This window comes from Grampus griseus, assembly GCF_964374135.1.
Source record: "Grampus griseus genome assembly, chromosome: 3".
Taxonomy (NCBI): domain Eukaryota; kingdom Metazoa; phylum Chordata; class Mammalia; order Artiodactyla; family Delphinidae; genus Grampus; species Grampus griseus.
The window spans coordinates 116,850,548-116,867,887 of NC_139019.1; the positions used below are offsets into that span (position 1 = coordinate 116,850,548).

Here is a 17,340-nt window from a genome sequence, read left to right on the forward strand (position 1 = left end):
GACTTCCGGCTATCGAGTCGAGGGCCCGCACGCCTAGAAAGCCACCACTCAGTACAACAATCACTTCCGGCTCCTACCGGAAGTGCGGGAACTGGGCGGGAGCCTGAGAGGGCTGGAGCAACCCTCCGGAATTCAGGAGGTGTAGAAACGCTCACCTCTTCTATGGTGCTCCGGCTTCGCCTCTACAGCGCCCTATACCCTTCCTGGGGTCCTATCTGCCTCTTTCCTAGGTCCTTTGCCTCGTGTTCCGGAAATCCTGCCTCCTGCTGCACGATGCCCCAGCTCGGACTCCTACATGGGAGGGCCTGGGCTGTGCTGTTTGGCCAGCTCCGGCGACCGCCCGGTGCTGTATGCATCAGGGCAGTCCATTCTCATAGCCAGGTGAGCCAGACTGAGATAGCTCTGGTCTGTCGGGGCAGGATCTCCAGGTCTGAAAGCATAGACTCGCGGCCTGTACTCCCGCAGTATTAACAGTCGGTTTTTTATTGAGTGCCCACCATGTACCGACACAGAGCTAAGGCCTTTTAGGATGCTTTGTCATTTAATCATCATAGCAATCTTGAGATGTTGGGGTTATTATTTCCGTTTTACAGTTGAAGAAACGGAGGCTCCAAGGTTAAATGACTTATCTATGGCTACATAGTAAGGGAGCATTTTAATATAGGTCCACAGTCCCTTATCTGAACCTTTTGGGATCAAACACATTTAAATTTTTTTAAGCAAAATATATGAATATTCCCACTAAGTGAGATGACTAACGGCCATAAGTAGAGTGAGTTCACATTAGAATTTACCTCAAAATTTTTAGTTTTCAGAGATTATGGATTCTTAGGAGGGATTGTGGGCTTCAACTGCTGTCCTTTGGAGCACAGAATCTGCCAAAGTATGAACTACTACACGCTCTATATTTCTGGAAGGGCATACAGCCTGCTGGGGATAATCAAAATCACAGATTCTGTTTTACCTTGGGAATGACACTTTTGTGTTCCTAGTAGATGCTTTGTGCTATCATGAACAACAGAGCTCAGATCTTTTGTTATTTGCAGTCACAGCATCCTACCAGCCGGCTTTTTTTTTTTTTTTTTCAATCAGGAAATCCATTCCTTTTCATTCCACAGGCATGTTCTGTGTTCTTGGGCTGTTTCTCTTCTGTCTTCCAGTTACTTTTTCTCTATCTCCAAACCTAATGACCATTACTACCTTATTAACAATTCTTAGTTTTTGCTCTTTGAGTAGGAACTGAGAACTGGAGATCCTACTAATCCCTACTCCTATATGGTTAGTGGTGGTAGTCTTGGGTTGCTTTGTGCCTTCCTTGTTTTTTGCTGGTTAAAGTTTTTCATACTTTTAAAAACTCCAATTATAGTGAGGAAGCTTGTATGGTAAACATCTGATCCCATATGTATTACATATATGTTGCAGATACAACTGGGTTTTTGGAAGTGGGCTGAGATTGGGATAGATTAGATAGTGTTCAGACTTCCTGTTGCTCAGGGCCAAAAATATTTTCAGGTTGGTGGTACACAGGGCCAGAGATACCACACGTTTGGCCAGTATTGAGAGGAGCCATATCTCACATTTCTTCTGCCAGGTTGCGGAGGCAGCGTTAGCAACCCAACTGAAACCACATCAAGAGAAATCAAATTTTATTATCAAGACCCCAAAGGTAATGCCCTTTGCCCCACCCTGTCTGTTAGAGTGCCTTGGAGTTCTGCCCTGTACTTCTCTTCCTGACCACTTTTAATGTTTTTGTTTTTGTTTGTTTGTTTGTTTTGGCTGTGCCGCATGGCTTGCGGGATCTTAGTTCCCCGACCAGGGGTTGAACCCAGGCCCTTGGCAGTAAAAGCGCAGAGTCCTAACCACAGGACCCCCAGGGTATTCCCTATTTTTAATTTTTCACTATTTCACTAATTCTTCACTATTCTTGAGATACTGGGTGGGGCTCATAGTCGTCTGAACTCAAAGAGATTTCAACTCCAGACCTTAGATTATAGATATAGTTTAACTCTTTGTCTTAAATGGACTTGTCTTTGTCTTTGTTTTCACTCTGGCTCCTTTTGGTTTCTAGGGCACCAGAGATCTTAGTCCCGAGCAGATGGTCCTGAGGGAGAAAATTCTTGATATGGTTGTTAGCTGCTTTAAACGTCATGGAGCAAAGGGGTTGGATACCCCGGCATTTGAGCTAAAGGTAAGAGGAGAAAAAAAATGCAGGAACCCCATTTCTTTCCCAAAGGGCTTCTAGCCTATGTTCTGGAGTCCTCCTTTTAACCGTGGCACTTTCTGTTTGACCCCTGCAGGAAATGCTTACTGAGAAGTATGGAGAGGACTCTGGGCTCGTCTATGATCTGAAGGATCAGGGTGGAGAGCTATTGTCCTTGCGCTATGACCTTACTGTATCCTTCTAAGTACGGCAGCCTGACTTACCTCTTTCCAAACCCAGAGGTCATTCTCTGATAACGGGACAGGAGTGACTCTGGGACCCTATAGGTTCATTGGCAGCAGCCTTTACTTCAAGTTTCTTCCAGAAGGCAATTCTGCCAGCAGAGCCTGGCCTGGAGCTCTGTCATTTAAGTTTATAGTGTGTCAGACTCCCTTGAGGAAGCTTGCAAAAATACTGATTCTTGACCTCTAGCCCCAGATTTTCTTAATTCTGTAGCTGGAGTGGTGTTCAGAAATCTGCATTTTAAATAGATACCTGGATAATTAAGATGCAAGTGGTCCTTGAACACTTGAAGAAACATTGATATAGAAGTTGTAGGCAAATCCAGGTTCTGAAGCTTGACTCTTCTGAGACAGTTGAGACTTGATCTGAATGGGAGGGAATGGCCCAGACTTGAAGTTCTTGGATCATTTCTATCTCTGCTTCCCCTGCTTTCTACCAGACTTGCAGGGATTCCTTCATTTGACACTATTCAGTGTTTATTGATTGCTGTGCCTTGGTGATAGTGGGAAAGGAGGCAGAGAAAGTCCTTGTTCTAATCCTAGTGGATGAGATCCAGTTGATAGAGGCCCAGTCCTCCCTAATGTCTTTCCACTCGGGCTAAGCTCTGGATGTAGTATTCTTCCTCCTTAACCTATTTATGTGAGGTCCCTTTTGCTCGTTATCTGGCCATGAATAAAGTGAAGAAGATGAAACGCTATCATGTTGGAAAGGTGTGGCGTCGGGAGAGCCCAACCATAGCCCAGGGCCGCTACAGGGAGTTCTGCCAGTGTGTAAGTGACCTGATGGAGGCAGCGTGGTTTGATAGTTCTGGGGACCACAACCTAGGAACTGGCTGCTCACTAATTTTTTTTCGCCCGTCTTTTTCTTTGCTGTAGGACTTTGACATTGCTGGTCAGTTTGACCCTATGATCCCTGATGCAGAGTGTTTGAAGATCATGTGTGAAATCCTTAGTGGGTTGCAGCTGGGGGATTTTCTCATTAAGGTGAGGCCAGAGCTGAGGACTGAGGGGAGAAGTCTGGATTTGGCCTAATGCTGTTTGAAAACATAGGTGACCCCAGCCATTAAGCCTGTAGCTCTAGGACTTTCTTAGTACAGGTGTTGCATTTTATATCTATATCTATATAGTCACTCTGTGGAATTTCCTTACTATCCCTTTTATGAGTCAGGCAAGTAGGGACTGCCATTGTTTTGAGGGAGAGGTCATTCATAAACCACTTGGGTCACTTCCATTGAGTTCACAGGTCAATGACCGGCGGATTTTGGATGGGATATTTGCCGTCTGTGGTGTTCCTGAAAGCAAGTTCCATGCCATCTGCTCCTCGGTAGACAAACTAGACAAGGTAACAAAGAAGACATGCTTCAGTAGATCCTATCAGAGTTTCTGCCCTGCCTTCAAATCTATATATACCTTTAGAGGAAAATAAGGAGATGGTGGCTGGAAGTGAGCTATTTCTGGGAGGAAGGTAAGGAGACATTCTGAAACGAGACCTGAGTTTTGCTGTGCAGTGGAGATTATGGCTGGATTTCCTAAGCTGCCTCTGACTTTGCTGAGTAGAGTGTTAGCTACTCGTGACATACATAATGAATGAAATGAGATGTCCTTTTCCATTAAGAGAAAGAAGGATCTTGGGGCTAGGCTAATGTTTGGGTGTTTGTGCAGATGTCTTGGAAAGATGTGAGACATGAGATGGTGGCAAAGAAAGGCCTGGCTGCTGAAGTAGCTGATCGAATTTGGGATTACGTCCAATGTCATGGTAAGAATCAGTGTTTTCAGAGGTACATGATAGAACCAGAGTGAGGGTGATAAGTGTATAACTTCTACGTCTGAAACAGCTCCTTTTCATAAATGTGCTAAGTTCCAGAGCCTGGTTTTAATTTAATAACCTTTTTACTTACTGTAACCAGTTATGTCTTTAGGTGTCAAAGATGGAGGCAGAAGAGGAGAATCTGGTCATATGTGATCAGGATCTTTTTTTTAAAGAAAATGAGGAGGACTAGCTGGAGCATATTAGGGATAAATTTGGATGAAACACATCTGAGTGTATAACACAGACATTATTTCTCCCCACATGTCTCCCCAGGAGGGGTGTCCTTGGTGAAACAAATGTTCCAGGATCCCAGACTATCCCAGAACAAGCAGGCCCTAGAGGGCTTGGGAGACCTGAAGCTGCTATTTGAATATCTGACTTTATTTGGAATTGCTGAAAAGGTAAGCTGGGTAGGGAGTGCACCTCCTGCTGTGTCTAGGGCTCTCAGGGTCCTGAGTCTTGTCTAAGACTGACTATAACCTTGTTCCCACAGATCTCCTTTGACCTGAGCCTGGCTCGGGGCCTGGACTACTATACAGGAGTGATCTATGAAGCGGTGCTGCTACAGACCCCAGCTCATGCTGAGGAGGAGCCACTGAATGTGGGCAGTGTGGCTGCTGGTGGGCGCTATGATGGGCTGGTGGGCATGTTTGACCCCAAAGGCCACAACGTGCCATGTGTGGGGCTCAGCATTGGGGTGGAGCGGATCTTCTCCATTGTGGAGCAGAGGATGAAGGTAGGTCCTCGGTAGGGTTAGAGTAGGGCTGCAGACCTTAAAAACTCTCATGTTTCTGGAAGTGCAGTTGGACTGTTTTTCTGATGATTGTTTTGTTTTGAATTATTGGTGCAAAGGAAGTTTTTATTAGTTTTACCTTCTCTCTCTCTTTTACTAGACTTTTGGTGAGAAGATACGGACCACAGAGACCCAAGTGTTTGTGGCCACACCACAGAAGAACTTTCTCCAAGAACGGCTGAAGCTAATTGCAGAGCTTTGGGATGCTGGGATCAAGGTATAATGGAGCTAATATCCAAAACATCTAGCTATATGTGGAATTCATGCACCAGGCCCACTTCTACCTTATGCCTAAGGTGGAACTCAAGATCTTTCTAGTCTTCACTAGTGTGTCTTCATAGGGTATGAGGGTGAGCTACTTACTTATTTGGATATGCCTGCTCCTGGGGTTTGAGTGGTATGGTCACTTCTTTTTTTTTTTTTAACATCTTTATTGGAGTATAATTGCTTTACAATGGTGTGTTAGTTTCTGCTTTATAACAAAATGAACCAGCTATACATATACATATATCCCCATATGTCCTCCCTCTTGCATCTCCTTCCCACCCTCCCTATCCCACCCCTCTAGGTGGACGCAAAGCACCGAGCTGATCTCCCTGTGCTATGTGGCTGCTTCCCACTAGCTATCTATTTTACTTTTGGTAGTATATATAAGTCCATGCCACTCTCTCACTTTGTCCCAGCTTACCCTTCCCCCTACCCGTGTCCTCAAGTCCATTCTCTATGTCTGCATCTTTATTCCTTTCCTGCCCCTAGGTTCTTCAAAATCATTTTTTTTTCTTTTTTAGATTCCATATATATGTGTTAGCATACGGTATTTATTTTTCTCTTTCTGACATACTTCACTCTGTATGACAATCTCTAGGTCCATCTACCTCACCACAAATAACTCAATTTCGTTTCTTTTTATGGCTAATATTCCATTGTATATATGTGCCACATCTTCTTTATCCATTCATCCGTTGATGGACACTTAGGTTGCTTCGGTATGGTCACTTCTAAGTCCCCTATTCTTTTTTTGAAAATTAATTAATTATTTTTTGGCTGCATTGGGTCTTCGTTGCTGCACGCAGGCTTTCTCTAGTTGCGGCGAGTGGGGGCTACTTTGCGGTGCGTGGGCTTCTCATTGCGGTGGCTTCTCTTGTTGCGGAGCACAGGCTCTAGGCGTGCGGGCTTCAGTAAGTAGTTGTGGTACATGGGCTCAGTAGTTGTGGCTCACGGGCTCTAGAGTGCAGGATCAGTAGTTGTGGCGCATGAGCTTAGTTGCTCCGCGGCATGTGGGATCTTTCCGGACCAGGGCTCGAACCCATGTCCCCTGCATTGGCAGGCGGATTCTTAACCACTGTGCCACCAGGGAAGTCCCTAAGTCCCCTATTCTTTCTTCACCCTTTTCAGGCAGAGCTGATGTATAAGAACAACCCTAAACTACTAACTCAACTGCACTACTGTGAGAACACGGGCATCCCACTGGTGGTCATTATTGGTGAGCAAGAACTGAAGGAAGGGGTCATCAAGCTCCGTTCAGTGGCCAACAGGGAGGAGGTGAGTGGGGGCAGGCAGAAATAGGAGGGACCAAGTGTTTCTACTTTTCTTAGATCCTTTAAGAAATATATATCTTTTGGCTGAGAAAATATCTCCAGGGTTAATCGTGATAGAGATGAATGAGCACCCACCCTAGGCAACCATTATAGCCGATGATTGGTTGGGTGGGCAAAAGGACAAACGAAATCTCTATGGGTATTTCAAGACTCATCAACAAAATAGACATAGATCAGGTGTTTGAATCCCTTTAGTCTTGAGGGCATACATTCTCCAGGTCAGGTTGAAGCACATACTCCTCCCTACTGGTTGCATAAGTAGTGGGAGCAGTTGCACAGTTAAATGAATCCAGAAAAGTAGTGGCTAAGGAACTAGTATCACTCTCTAGTTTGTCACATGAGAGTTCTGTTATGTTTCAGGTGGCCATTACACGGGAAAATCTTGTGGCTGAAATTCAGAAGCGACTGTCTGAGTCTTGATCCTTGCCTGAATGCCATCTGCTGCTCTTTGTAGAAAAGGTTTCATCTAGGACTGACTTCCTGAGGGACTTCATAACTGCTGGCCAGGATGGGTGACAAGTGCCTCTGCATCCTTCATCCTTCCTGGGTGCAGAACTGTAGAAGGCCCTGAGGACTCCTGGGCTAGTGTGAGCAGCTATTCTGCATGGGCGCAGATGGCTGGTACGTGACAGAGACATGCTCTAACATCCGAGGCAGATGGCAGGTTTGAAATGCCACTGAGTGCTGCCAACAGGTGCTGAGATGGTTGCTATGAGCAAATCTCTGGGAAAGTCACCTCAGGTTGAGAGGATTCTGACCATTGAGATCAAAAGTCAAATACTTAGCCTTCTGCTCTGGCTTCTGAGCCAGTTTCTGGGAAGTTTGTCCATAACCTGCCCTTGGCCTGTCCAGGTAGTTTTTGGGAGACAGCAAAGAGTTGGGCAATGACTGTCTTCTGTTTTGTTTGAGGACAGAGATGCTATCCCAAGGGCATAGCAGTGCCCATATTGATGTGGCATCTCTCTAGCCCATCCATTGTTAATAATAGCAGGGTGAGGCTGTCTGTTTAATAATCTTGAATGTTGAACTTAATAAGTGACCTGACAAGACTGAGATCTGATCTTTTGAGATTTTGGAGACCATTACCTGTGCCAGAATCACTGCTCTGACTTCCATGTCCTGCCATGGAGGTGCCTGTTCTAGAAGTGGTTGTATAATATATTAAATAAAATATTAAATATAGTAGTTTGGATAATTTGTTACCAAGGGATTGGTTTGCATAGGCCATGGAAAACGCTTGAGTGTACACTGGAGGATTCTGTGAGCTAGGAGTAACCTCCCTGGGGTGATGTTTCTGTATTCAGTGAAGGGAGCAGCCACAGTTCCCCTTCCCCCCAACTTGGAGATACAGTCACGTCACTAAATCAATGTATAGTGAGATATCTGCTAGAGTTCTTCACCCTAGAGTGTTGTTGATGACCGACCTTCCCAAGTCCCATCATGTTGATTAAACTGTGCACTATAGATTGAATGACTGTTTCTCAGCTGAAGGAAAAATGAGTTAACCAAAGTTTGATAGCATTGCTTCAAGATAAAGAGACAAGCCGCAAAAAGCGCTTTGCATATGTGCGTTGGAAAGGCTGCAGCCTTTACAAACAGTTCAGCGCTCTTGGGGCCATATTTTTAGTGCATCTAGAGCCCCTATAACGGCGCTTCAGCCTTAAAGAAGGTTTGGAAATTCTTGGCAGTGCACGCAGGTTGATTAGATTAGATCAGAGAGCACTGATCCGAATCTCATTTTCCTCTTTGGTTAAAAAGACAAGTTGAATCTACGCTTGTTTTGAAAGCCACGGCAAAAACGTTTCCAGGCGCCCTTACTTCCGTGTTGCTTCAAACTTTCCTTGCGCATGCGCTATTTCTTTGGCGCGGGGGCGGGGCCGACAATCCTGTTTTAGAAGCCCTCCAGTGCTTAGCTCGTTTAGAACACGAGAGTCTAAGCTTATTGGAGGCAAGCTTGCTTTACGGCTCAAGGCCGCTTTTTACGGCATTTTCCGGCTTCCCATTCACTTCGAAGTGAAGATGGCGTCGGGCAGTGGGGTAGGTGTTGTGTGTGAGGAGGCTTGGGGTGGGGGGTCGGGGGTGGCTTCTCGGCGCCGAGTATTCTGCACCCGATTGACTTCCCGACACCTCCTCGCAATCTAATGGCCCCAGTTCAAGAGCTTCTTCGTAAGGCCCTGGCACAGGGTCAGCGGAATCGGGGAGGGCTCTGGTTGGGGTCCTGAGGCAACCTCAGCCTCCTGGTGCTGTCCGGAGAGGCTTCGCTTTCCCCAGGTCCCGGGGCCGCCTTGGCAGCGAGGACGCGCTTCCGTTTTTCCAGGAGTCGGACACGATTAGCGACGAATCTCAAGCGCTTTTTCCTCCCCCCAGACAAAAAACTTGGACTTTCGCCGAAAGTGGGACAAAGATGAATATGAGAAGCTCGCCGAGAAGAGGCTCACGGAAGAGAGAGAAAAGAAGGATGGTGGGTGCCTTCTCCATCAAGTGTTAAGTGTATTATAGAGGCGATGCAATGGTTGGAGAGTGGGTGGGGAGTTGAAATGCGCTGTCCTCATTTCTTGTGTAACCTTTGGCAGAGCATTGCCTCCCTGGTCCTCAGTTTCTTCAGGTATGAGAGCGAGGAGATGGACTGAAGTGCTTTTGAGGTGCTTTCCAGCTCTGTGATTCTGCTTCCTTGCCTTACCTTTGTTTGGCTCATTTCGTACTTTCCTCAAGTACAGAGAAGAGAGTGGGATCCTTACTAGTGACAGGAGAAGGAGTATTTTGCTGCTTTGTATTATTGCTTTTGAAGAGCAGCAGGGAACATGGTATTGTTTAACCTAGCGCTTAGTGCTGTTCTCTGTGCGTTATACTATGTCAGGAAGTTGGTGCTTCTCTCCTAGAGATTCCACTGTATAAAAAGAAACGTCTTATTTTCTCATCTGTTTTCAAACTGTACATTTTTCTTCTGCTTTACTTCTACACCACGTTGCATAATCTAACTTTTGGTTTTTATGTAACTTGTACAATAGTACTTGACATATAACAGATATTTCCTAAATGTTGGTCCCCTTTAAAAGTTTTCCCAGCTCTCAGAAGATTCCTTTCTGTTTTATGCTTGGGATATCTGTTTGAAAGCACTATTGAGTGGTCTTACTCTTCTTTTAAAAGGTTGCTTTTTGTGAAAATTCAGAGCTCCTCCCTTCAATTCAGTTAATTAATGAATAAAAAATATTGCTTTTAGGGGCTTCCCTGGTGGTGCAGTGGTTGAGAGTCCGCCTGCCAATGCAGGGGACACGGGTTCGTGCCCCGGTCTGGGAGGATCCCACATGCCGCGGAGCGGCTGGGCCTGTGAGCCATGGCCGCTGAGCCTGCGCGTCCGGACCTTGTGCTCCGCAACGGGAGAGGCCACAACAGTGACAGGCCCGCATATTGCAAAAACAACAACAACAAAAAACACATTGCTTTTAGACTCGTTGGATTTGAAGTGGAGGAAAGATGTAGAGAGTTAGGGATTGCTTGTCATTTTTTCTGTGTTGAGCTTCTCCTTAGCTGCTGCTAGAAGTGACTGTTGTGTCCCTTGCTTCAGGTTTCAAAAAGACATGAAAGTAAACCTCAGGATTTTGGATTTCACGCGTTTCTTTTCCTTTCTGGTTAAGGAACTCTAATAATGAAGGGACTTCCTTCCCCATTATATTTCAGGAAAACCAGTGCAGCCAGTCAAGCGAGAGCTTCTCCGGCATAGGGACTACAAGGTGGACCTGGAATCCAAACTTGGGAAGACAATCGTCATTACCAAGACCACCCCACAGTCTGAGATGGGAGGGTGAGTGGCTTTTCATCTTTCTCTGCAGCCAGGAGTAAGTCTAATAAACTGCGTTGGTTTTAGGAAGTGTTGAGCAGGGTACCTGGCCTTAGAATAACAACCTTGTTTCCTGTAATTCCATCCATTGTCCTCCAAGGTCTCAAGTTAACATAATAGTGTCTCTAAGAGGGGTCACTCTGTAGGCGTCTTCATATTAGCACTGTAACTACTTCTTAATATCTTAAAAGGGATTATTTGTTCTCCTGCCAGAGGAAGAAATGAACAAAAGGACTACTGAGGAGATTTCTAGGGGAGAAATTAGGTGAAGCTAGAATGGAGCCCAGGAGCTGTTGATGGTGAATAAAGGGGGTTGAGGTTCCAGACTGGCTGCAAAGGTTGTAGCTGTTATGGATTTCCTGGTTGTGCACCTTCCTCCTAGACCAAGGCTATAACCTTTAGGAAGAAGGGTCCCACAAGAACTCTTCATCTTTTTGCTCACCACTACCTCTCTGTCCAGTTAGGTTTTCCAGCAGGAGCATAACACAGATAACAACGAGTGACACTTTTCTGAGCTGCTTCTCTGAGTAAATCCACTGTTGTCCTTCCTCTTTGTGTTATCTATTGCTATTTAAATTAATACATTAACCCAGTATTTAGCAGCATAAAACAATGGATAGCTCACAGTACCTGTGGGGAAGTAACCTGGGAAAGGTTTACCTAGGTGGTTCTGGCTCAGTGTCTCTCACAAAGCTGTCATCAAGGTGTCTGCTGCGTCTGCATTCATCTGAGGTATAAGTGGGGCTGGAGGATCTACTTCCAAGCTCTGTCACGTGGCTGTGGTTTGGAGGCCTCAGTTCTATGCTCCATGGGCCGCTCCATAGTGCTGCTCACAACAAAGCAAGTGACTTCCCCAGGGCACGTGATCCTCGTGAACAGACTAAGACAGAATCCATGTTTTTTTATAACCTAATCTTGGAAGTGACATAGAATCACCTTTGATACATTCTATTGATCACACAGACTAACGCTTGTGCAAATTGGGAAGGGCCTATATAGGGTAGGAATACCAGGAGTGTGGGATCATTGTGGGGGCCATCTTGGAAGTTGGCAGCCACACTCTTCCAAGAGCCAAGGCTTTGTGGAAATGAGAATGCTGCTTCTAAAAAGAAATTTTACCTAAAAATAATGAGTTTTTTGGTTGAAAACGATAAAATCCTTACAACCAGATGTGACCATAGTGCTATTTCTTTCTGTTTTCTAGATACTATTGCAATGTCTGTGACTGTGTGGTGAAAGACTCCATCAACTTCCTGGATCACATTAATGGAAAGAAACGTAAGACTTGGAGGTAGTTTGTGATTGGGGCTGGATTTGAGTTTTGGAGGTGGGGTGCGGGAAAGGGTAGTTACTATTGGGCTTCTTTTTCAGTGTCTGGGGAATTCTCTAGTTGCTTCAGCATAGGTCATTCTTTACTTCATTATTTAATGTTTCTGGGGTCCATGAGGTGAGTATCTGTTCTAAGCTGTCAACAAGCCCAGACCATGGTCTTCTCCAGGGCCCAGCTGTCCCTACTGGTGTGCATCTGCTCAGTAAGGGTAATTGAAAGCTGCGTATATCCTGTTATCTGGGGCTGCTGCCAGGGAAATTTTTTTTAGCCCTAATTATTTTTACTGTGTGTTTTATGAGTCTGTTTTTTGTTTTTTTTTTAATGTCAGGAAAAGACTTTTTGAGGGACTTAGGATGTCTTAACAACCTTACCTTCTTCACTGTTGACCCTACCCAGATCAGCGAAACCTGGGCATGTCTATGCGTGTGGAACGTTCCACTTTGGATCAGGTGAAGAAACGTTTTGAAGTCAACAAGAAGAAGATGGAAGAGAAGCAGAAGGATTATGATTTTGAGGAAAGGATGAAGGAACTCAGAGAAGAGGTAGGCTCTCTTCCTCATTCCACTTCCATCCCCAGAGGAGAGTTGTATCTCCTGCATTTCTGTACATTAAGGGGGACATTTATTGCCCTTGTTTGGGACTCTCATAATCTGAAGGAAATGGCTCTAAACCTATCCTTTTTTTCTGGACTCTCTGGGCCATACTTTTTTTTTTTTTTTTTTTTTTAAACTACAGGAGTGATTAATTAAATGCACCTAGTCCCCAGCAGGCCCGTGGAACCAGGCTGACTGGGTCAGAGTTCTGTTTCCTTCACATACTGGCTGTGAATCTTGGATAAGTTATATAACCTCTTTGTGCCTCTGTTTCCTCATATTCAAGATCTTAGTATATAATACACATAAAGCACTTAGACCAGTTCCTGGCTTGTACTCTATGCCCCAGAATGTTAGTTCCTATTATGTGGCTTTACTCCCATCACCTTGTTAAGAACTAGAGATGAACTGGGATGTAGGATTGAGAAGTGCTTTCCACAGGCTAAAACTTCTCTTTCTTGTCCCTTATGATCTTTACTGTGGCTTTTCCTCTGCTCTTGAAATTTTACTTGTCTTTAATTATTTTATTCTAAAGATAGAAAGGAAGCTCACCTATCTCTTTCAACATTTGGCTCACGAGTCTGAACTGATTCTGAGTGATTTCCCTTCTAGGAGGAAAAGGCCAAAGCCTACAAGAAAGAGAAACAGAAGGAGAAGAAAAGGAGGGCTGAGGAGGACTTGACATTTGAGGAGGATGATGAGATGGCAGCTGTGATGGGCTTCTCTGGCTTTGGTTCCACCAAGAAGAGTTACTGAGGCTTTTTATGCTTGGCTTTTTGCCAGGCCTAACTTTGTGTGTGTGGGCGTCATCTTTTGGGAGGTACTGGGGAAAGTCCTTAAGAGTGGCAGTGGGGAGGGCTAGAGGGTGGGTGTTTGTGGTTTCCCTCTACCTTGGGAGAGAGCACAGGATGCAAAGGAGTGTGCTGTGGCATGTTCCTTCAGCCTCAGTATTTCACTGGAGACAGAGGACGTCTGATCATCTGAGTTCCCAATAAAGAAAAACCACCTCTTCTGAGGCTGCTTTCCGGAAACTCCCCTTGCATCTTTCCCTCTTCATCTGTCCATCTCATCTGAGCATCCTACATTTACCCTGTGTTCTGCCTTTGTTTTAATTTTTACTCTTGCTTAGCCTACAGCAGAAGGGTTCTCTGGGTCCCCAGTTTCCAGTTGATAGCATATCCTTGCCTGGCCCCTCCTTTTGCCATTCTCCCCCAGTCCCGCCCCGTGGTTCTCCGGCCACCTGTGCATGCATGTGTACTTCTGCCTGGGTCATTGGTATGTGCGGGTGCGTGTGCATGAAACTGTCACATAGAGGGAGCCTAAGCTAGAGCCTCAGGAGCATTGCTGCCTTGGGGCCTGGTGTTCTCAGCTTCCTCAGAGCATGTAACAGGAAATTAAATGGGATGAGTGTTTGGTGTGGTTTTTGTCTGGTGAGTTTTTTAACCTTTGTTCTTCATATGTAAACTGTTCAGCTTTTCCTATTTGTTTCATTTTATTGAGGATTACTCTGTTTTTGTCTTCCTTGTAAGCAGGCTCTTGGAAGAACCTGTTTGATGCAAAAAAGAAAAAGGAGAAAACCTCATATGGGAGCCCTTGGGTCTCAGAGGCTGTTCAACATGTATAATAAATAGCATTGACTGGGCCTATTTCACATTTGGTGGGAACATCCCATATTCTTCCCTGTGTATTGTTTTTTCTTCCCCATACTTATTCTTCTGCCTTCATTTGAGCCCTGTCACTTTTTTTCTAGGTGCCTTCAACACGAATTATACTTTACTCTGATGTGATCTGTGTCTGGAGGAGTTTGAATATAACTTTTCCTGTAATTTTAGCCTCCTTTGATCTTCTGTTTCTGGAACAGCAGAGCTCAGTGTTGAAAACTTAGTGTTTTCCTAACTCTCTGCAGTTAGGCTAGGCACAGGGTTACTCGGTGTTTGCACTGTTGACATTTTGGGCTGGGTAATTCTTTGTTGTGGAGGCTCCCTTGTGCATTGTAGGGTGTCTAGAGAATCTCTAGCCTCTACTCACTAGTTGCCAATAGCACCTTCTCCCCAAGTTATGACAATGAAAGATGTCTGTGTTCCTGGAGGGGGGCAGGGCATAATTCCTCCCCCCCCCCAGCCCCACTGAGAACTATTGAGAAGCTGCCTTGCCTCAAGTTGGGTCTAACTTGAGAATTAGATGGTACAGACTGGCTAACTAAAGCAAAAACAACTTTGATGTTCCCTACATCAGGTACTGTGCTAGGCCCTAGGGATGCAGATGGAAAAAAAAGTCAGTTCCTTAAAGTAAAAAAACAAATGGTAGTTACACAAGCTTCAAACAGGTGAATTGTGTAACAACTTTAGTTGCTTCTGTTCCTTGAAAAGTGGGCTCTGCTTGGGCTAACAAGGCTGCTACCATATGGCTTGTTGACATTTTCTGCCTTATCTAGCCCTTTGGACACCTTTATGTAGCATCTGAACCACTTGTGGGTCCCCCAAAGCACCATACTCTCCTTTGGACTTTTGTGCAAAATTCCCTTGCTGTTAGGCATCTCTTTTGCTGACTTTTCTTTTTTTTTGGGCGGGGGTGAGGGGCAGCGTGCTGCGCGGCTTGTGGGATCTTAGTTCCCTGACTAGGGATCAAACCTGAGCCCTCAGCAGTGAAAGCGGAGTCCTAACCACTGGACCACCAGGAATTCCCTGCCTAATTTTATTTCTGATGCAGAATCTTGCCAATGGAAACACTGAATGTGTCTTTATCTACTGGTTCAAGGACTGGCTCAAAATTTCTCATACAATATTCGTTGGCCAGTTGCGGACATATTAGTTGGTGCTTTCCTTGGCAGGATTATGTGTTCTACAGGTCCTTGGGTAAGAATCTACCTTAGTCAACTGGGTCCTTTTGTTCCCCCTGTCAAGGCAGGCTAGAGAATGTAACAATGAGCTGAGTTCCTTCCGTGGTTCAGTGTTCATTCTTCAGGTAGCTAATTCAACTTGGCTTCAAGCGATTTCCCTCTTTGGTACCGGTGGAATCTGACTTCTGGTCATCTCTACTAAAAAGCAATTCTGAAGTCCATTTTCTCTAAATTCTCTTGGGACTGGCAAGTGGTTTGAGTTTCTAAGGGGTCTAGGTCATGGATATTTGGAGGGGTTCTGTCTAGGTCATGGATATTTGGAGGGGTTCTGTCTAGGTCATGGATATTTGGAGGGGTTCAAGCTGGTGAATTAAAAAAAGCGGGGGGAGGAAGGAGATGGGATGGAAATTTAGGACCCCAGAGCAATCCTAGAGAACTCCAAACTCTGGAAGAGAAGCTTTATTGATGTTTGCGGTCTTTCTAAAAATCGAAGGAAATTTTGCATTCTGGTAGAGTCATATGCCTGTGACCGGCCTACATGAGTTCGTTCGGTGAGTGCTGAGATGCTGAACATGTTCTAGGCCCTGGTAGTATCTTCTGGGACAAGGCAACAAGGTTCCAAGTGTCATGGAATTTACATTCTGGTGGAATTGCCAGTTAAAGTATTTAGGGAACAAAAGATCTGTATGGCTTCAGATTTTGTGACTTCAGGCATCCCAGGGCCTCTCACATCTCTCCCATAACCTCCAAAAATTTAAATGTGAAGTCTTTAATTCAGCAATTCTACTCATATAAGTATCCTAAAAACAGACTTGCTTATGTGTACATATGCATACAAGGATGTTTATTGCAGCTATGTTTATAACAGTGAAACATTTAAAATAAAACCGGTACATTTATACATGAGTATAATGCAGCCATTACAATATATATGAATTAGATCTAGTGTATGTACTGACAAGATCTCCAAGACGTTCTGTTAAGTGTAACAGAATACCCAACAACCCAATCCCCAATAAGCCCACCCTTCACCCCTGCCAGTCAAAACTCTGTTGTGTGTACAGTTAAATACGTAGATTGAGGGAAAAAACTGGAGGAGTACACACTGAAATCATAGTCATGGTTAACTGGAGAAAAGTAGGAATTGTGGCTGTTTACAGTATATGTGAAAGGAATAGGGTGTTTTTGTGCAGTTTAGAATAATTTTTTAAAAATAGTAACAGAAGGAGTGACACTATATGACACCTGGGAACTGTATAACACCTGGGAGAGGAGCTGTGGGGTTTAGCTGCAAAGTTCCAAGATAACGCCTGAAGTAACAATTAGCAGCTTGTAAAGATTCCACTCTCCTGACTCAAGGCACTATGAAAGTTGTTTAGACCACAGAGTGAGCGGCCCTGTGTGGTTGTCGGGAGAGCGTAGAGGCTGGACCAGAAGTCCAGAGACTGGTGGACCTGGTGACTGCCGCGTGGTAGGAGGGAATAAGCCCGGAAGCAACTGCGGAAGAGCTCACTAAGAGGTAGGGGAGACCTGGGTCCTTCTCACTGTTGTGTGTCGGCAGATGGGCACTCTCAGAGTGTCTGGACTGGGGGTGGGGGAGCACGCTAAATCAGCCCGGATCGTATCTGCTTTGGTTGGTTTGTTGTGACGCACCTGTTTCTCAACAGCCAAGGGGATATAATCCAGAGTCCGAAGTCGGGCTGGCTATAGCTCAGCGGTTCCTTCGACTGCATTGTGATTCAACCACCCTTCCAAGAGTGGTTCGAGACCCGCGGGCGCTCACCAGCCCTTTTGCCCCTGTCCCAGCCTCTTCATTTTCCCATTAATCCCTTTTGCTGTCCCGGCCTTCTTCATTTTCCCATTAATCCCTTTTGCAATACCAGCTTTCTTCATTTTCCCAGTGATCCCGCTTCGAGAAAGCATTTTGAGACTCCTCCTCTGACGAGAGCACCAAAGCGACCAGGTTTCCAGCAGGTGTTCAGCTCCCATTCGACTAGGAACCAGGGTTCGTTGGAGAAATGGCTGGTGCTAGGACTGGGGCAGGAAATACAGAGATGAGCCTAGAGCATTTTGGATTCACCTAGTAGTTCCAGGAAG

The 17,340-nt window shown here is 45.2% G+C and overlaps 1 protein-coding gene across 4 annotated transcripts; it reads left to right on the forward strand.

Annotated features, from left to right (window-relative positions):
• Nucleotides 1-104: 104 nt before the first annotated feature.
• On the forward strand, nucleotides 105-14,055 carry LOC309820431 (zinc finger matrin-type protein 2; the record flags this gene model as incomplete). 4 transcript variants are annotated; one of them, XM_082651184.1, is made up of 17 exons in its annotated part: nucleotides 105-381; nucleotides 1,592-1,666; nucleotides 2,069-2,188; nucleotides 2,298-2,393; nucleotides 3,088-3,213; nucleotides 3,319-3,426; nucleotides 3,686-3,784; nucleotides 4,105-4,198; nucleotides 4,526-4,653; nucleotides 4,746-4,988; nucleotides 5,146-5,262; nucleotides 6,441-6,587; nucleotides 9,011-9,104; nucleotides 10,322-10,445; nucleotides 11,686-11,759; nucleotides 12,208-12,353; nucleotides 13,017-14,055. In XM_082651184.1, 17 exons carry the CDS (start codon nucleotides 163-165, stop codon nucleotides 13,158-13,160), a joined length of 2,154 nt encoding a protein of 717 aa, XP_082507310.1. In that variant the 3' UTR covers nucleotides 13,161-14,055. The 4 variants fall into 4 exon arrangements, with proteins under 4 accessions (XP_082507310.1, XP_082507312.1, XP_082507311.1 ...); XM_082651185.1 differs by having other exon boundaries at nucleotides 181-381; nucleotides 1,513-1,666; XM_082651186.1 differs by lacking the exons at nucleotides 9,011-9,104; nucleotides 10,322-10,445; nucleotides 11,686-11,759; nucleotides 12,208-12,353; nucleotides 13,017-14,055 and adding an exon at nucleotides 7,004-7,818.
• Nucleotides 14,056-17,340: the final 3,285 nt, after the last annotated feature.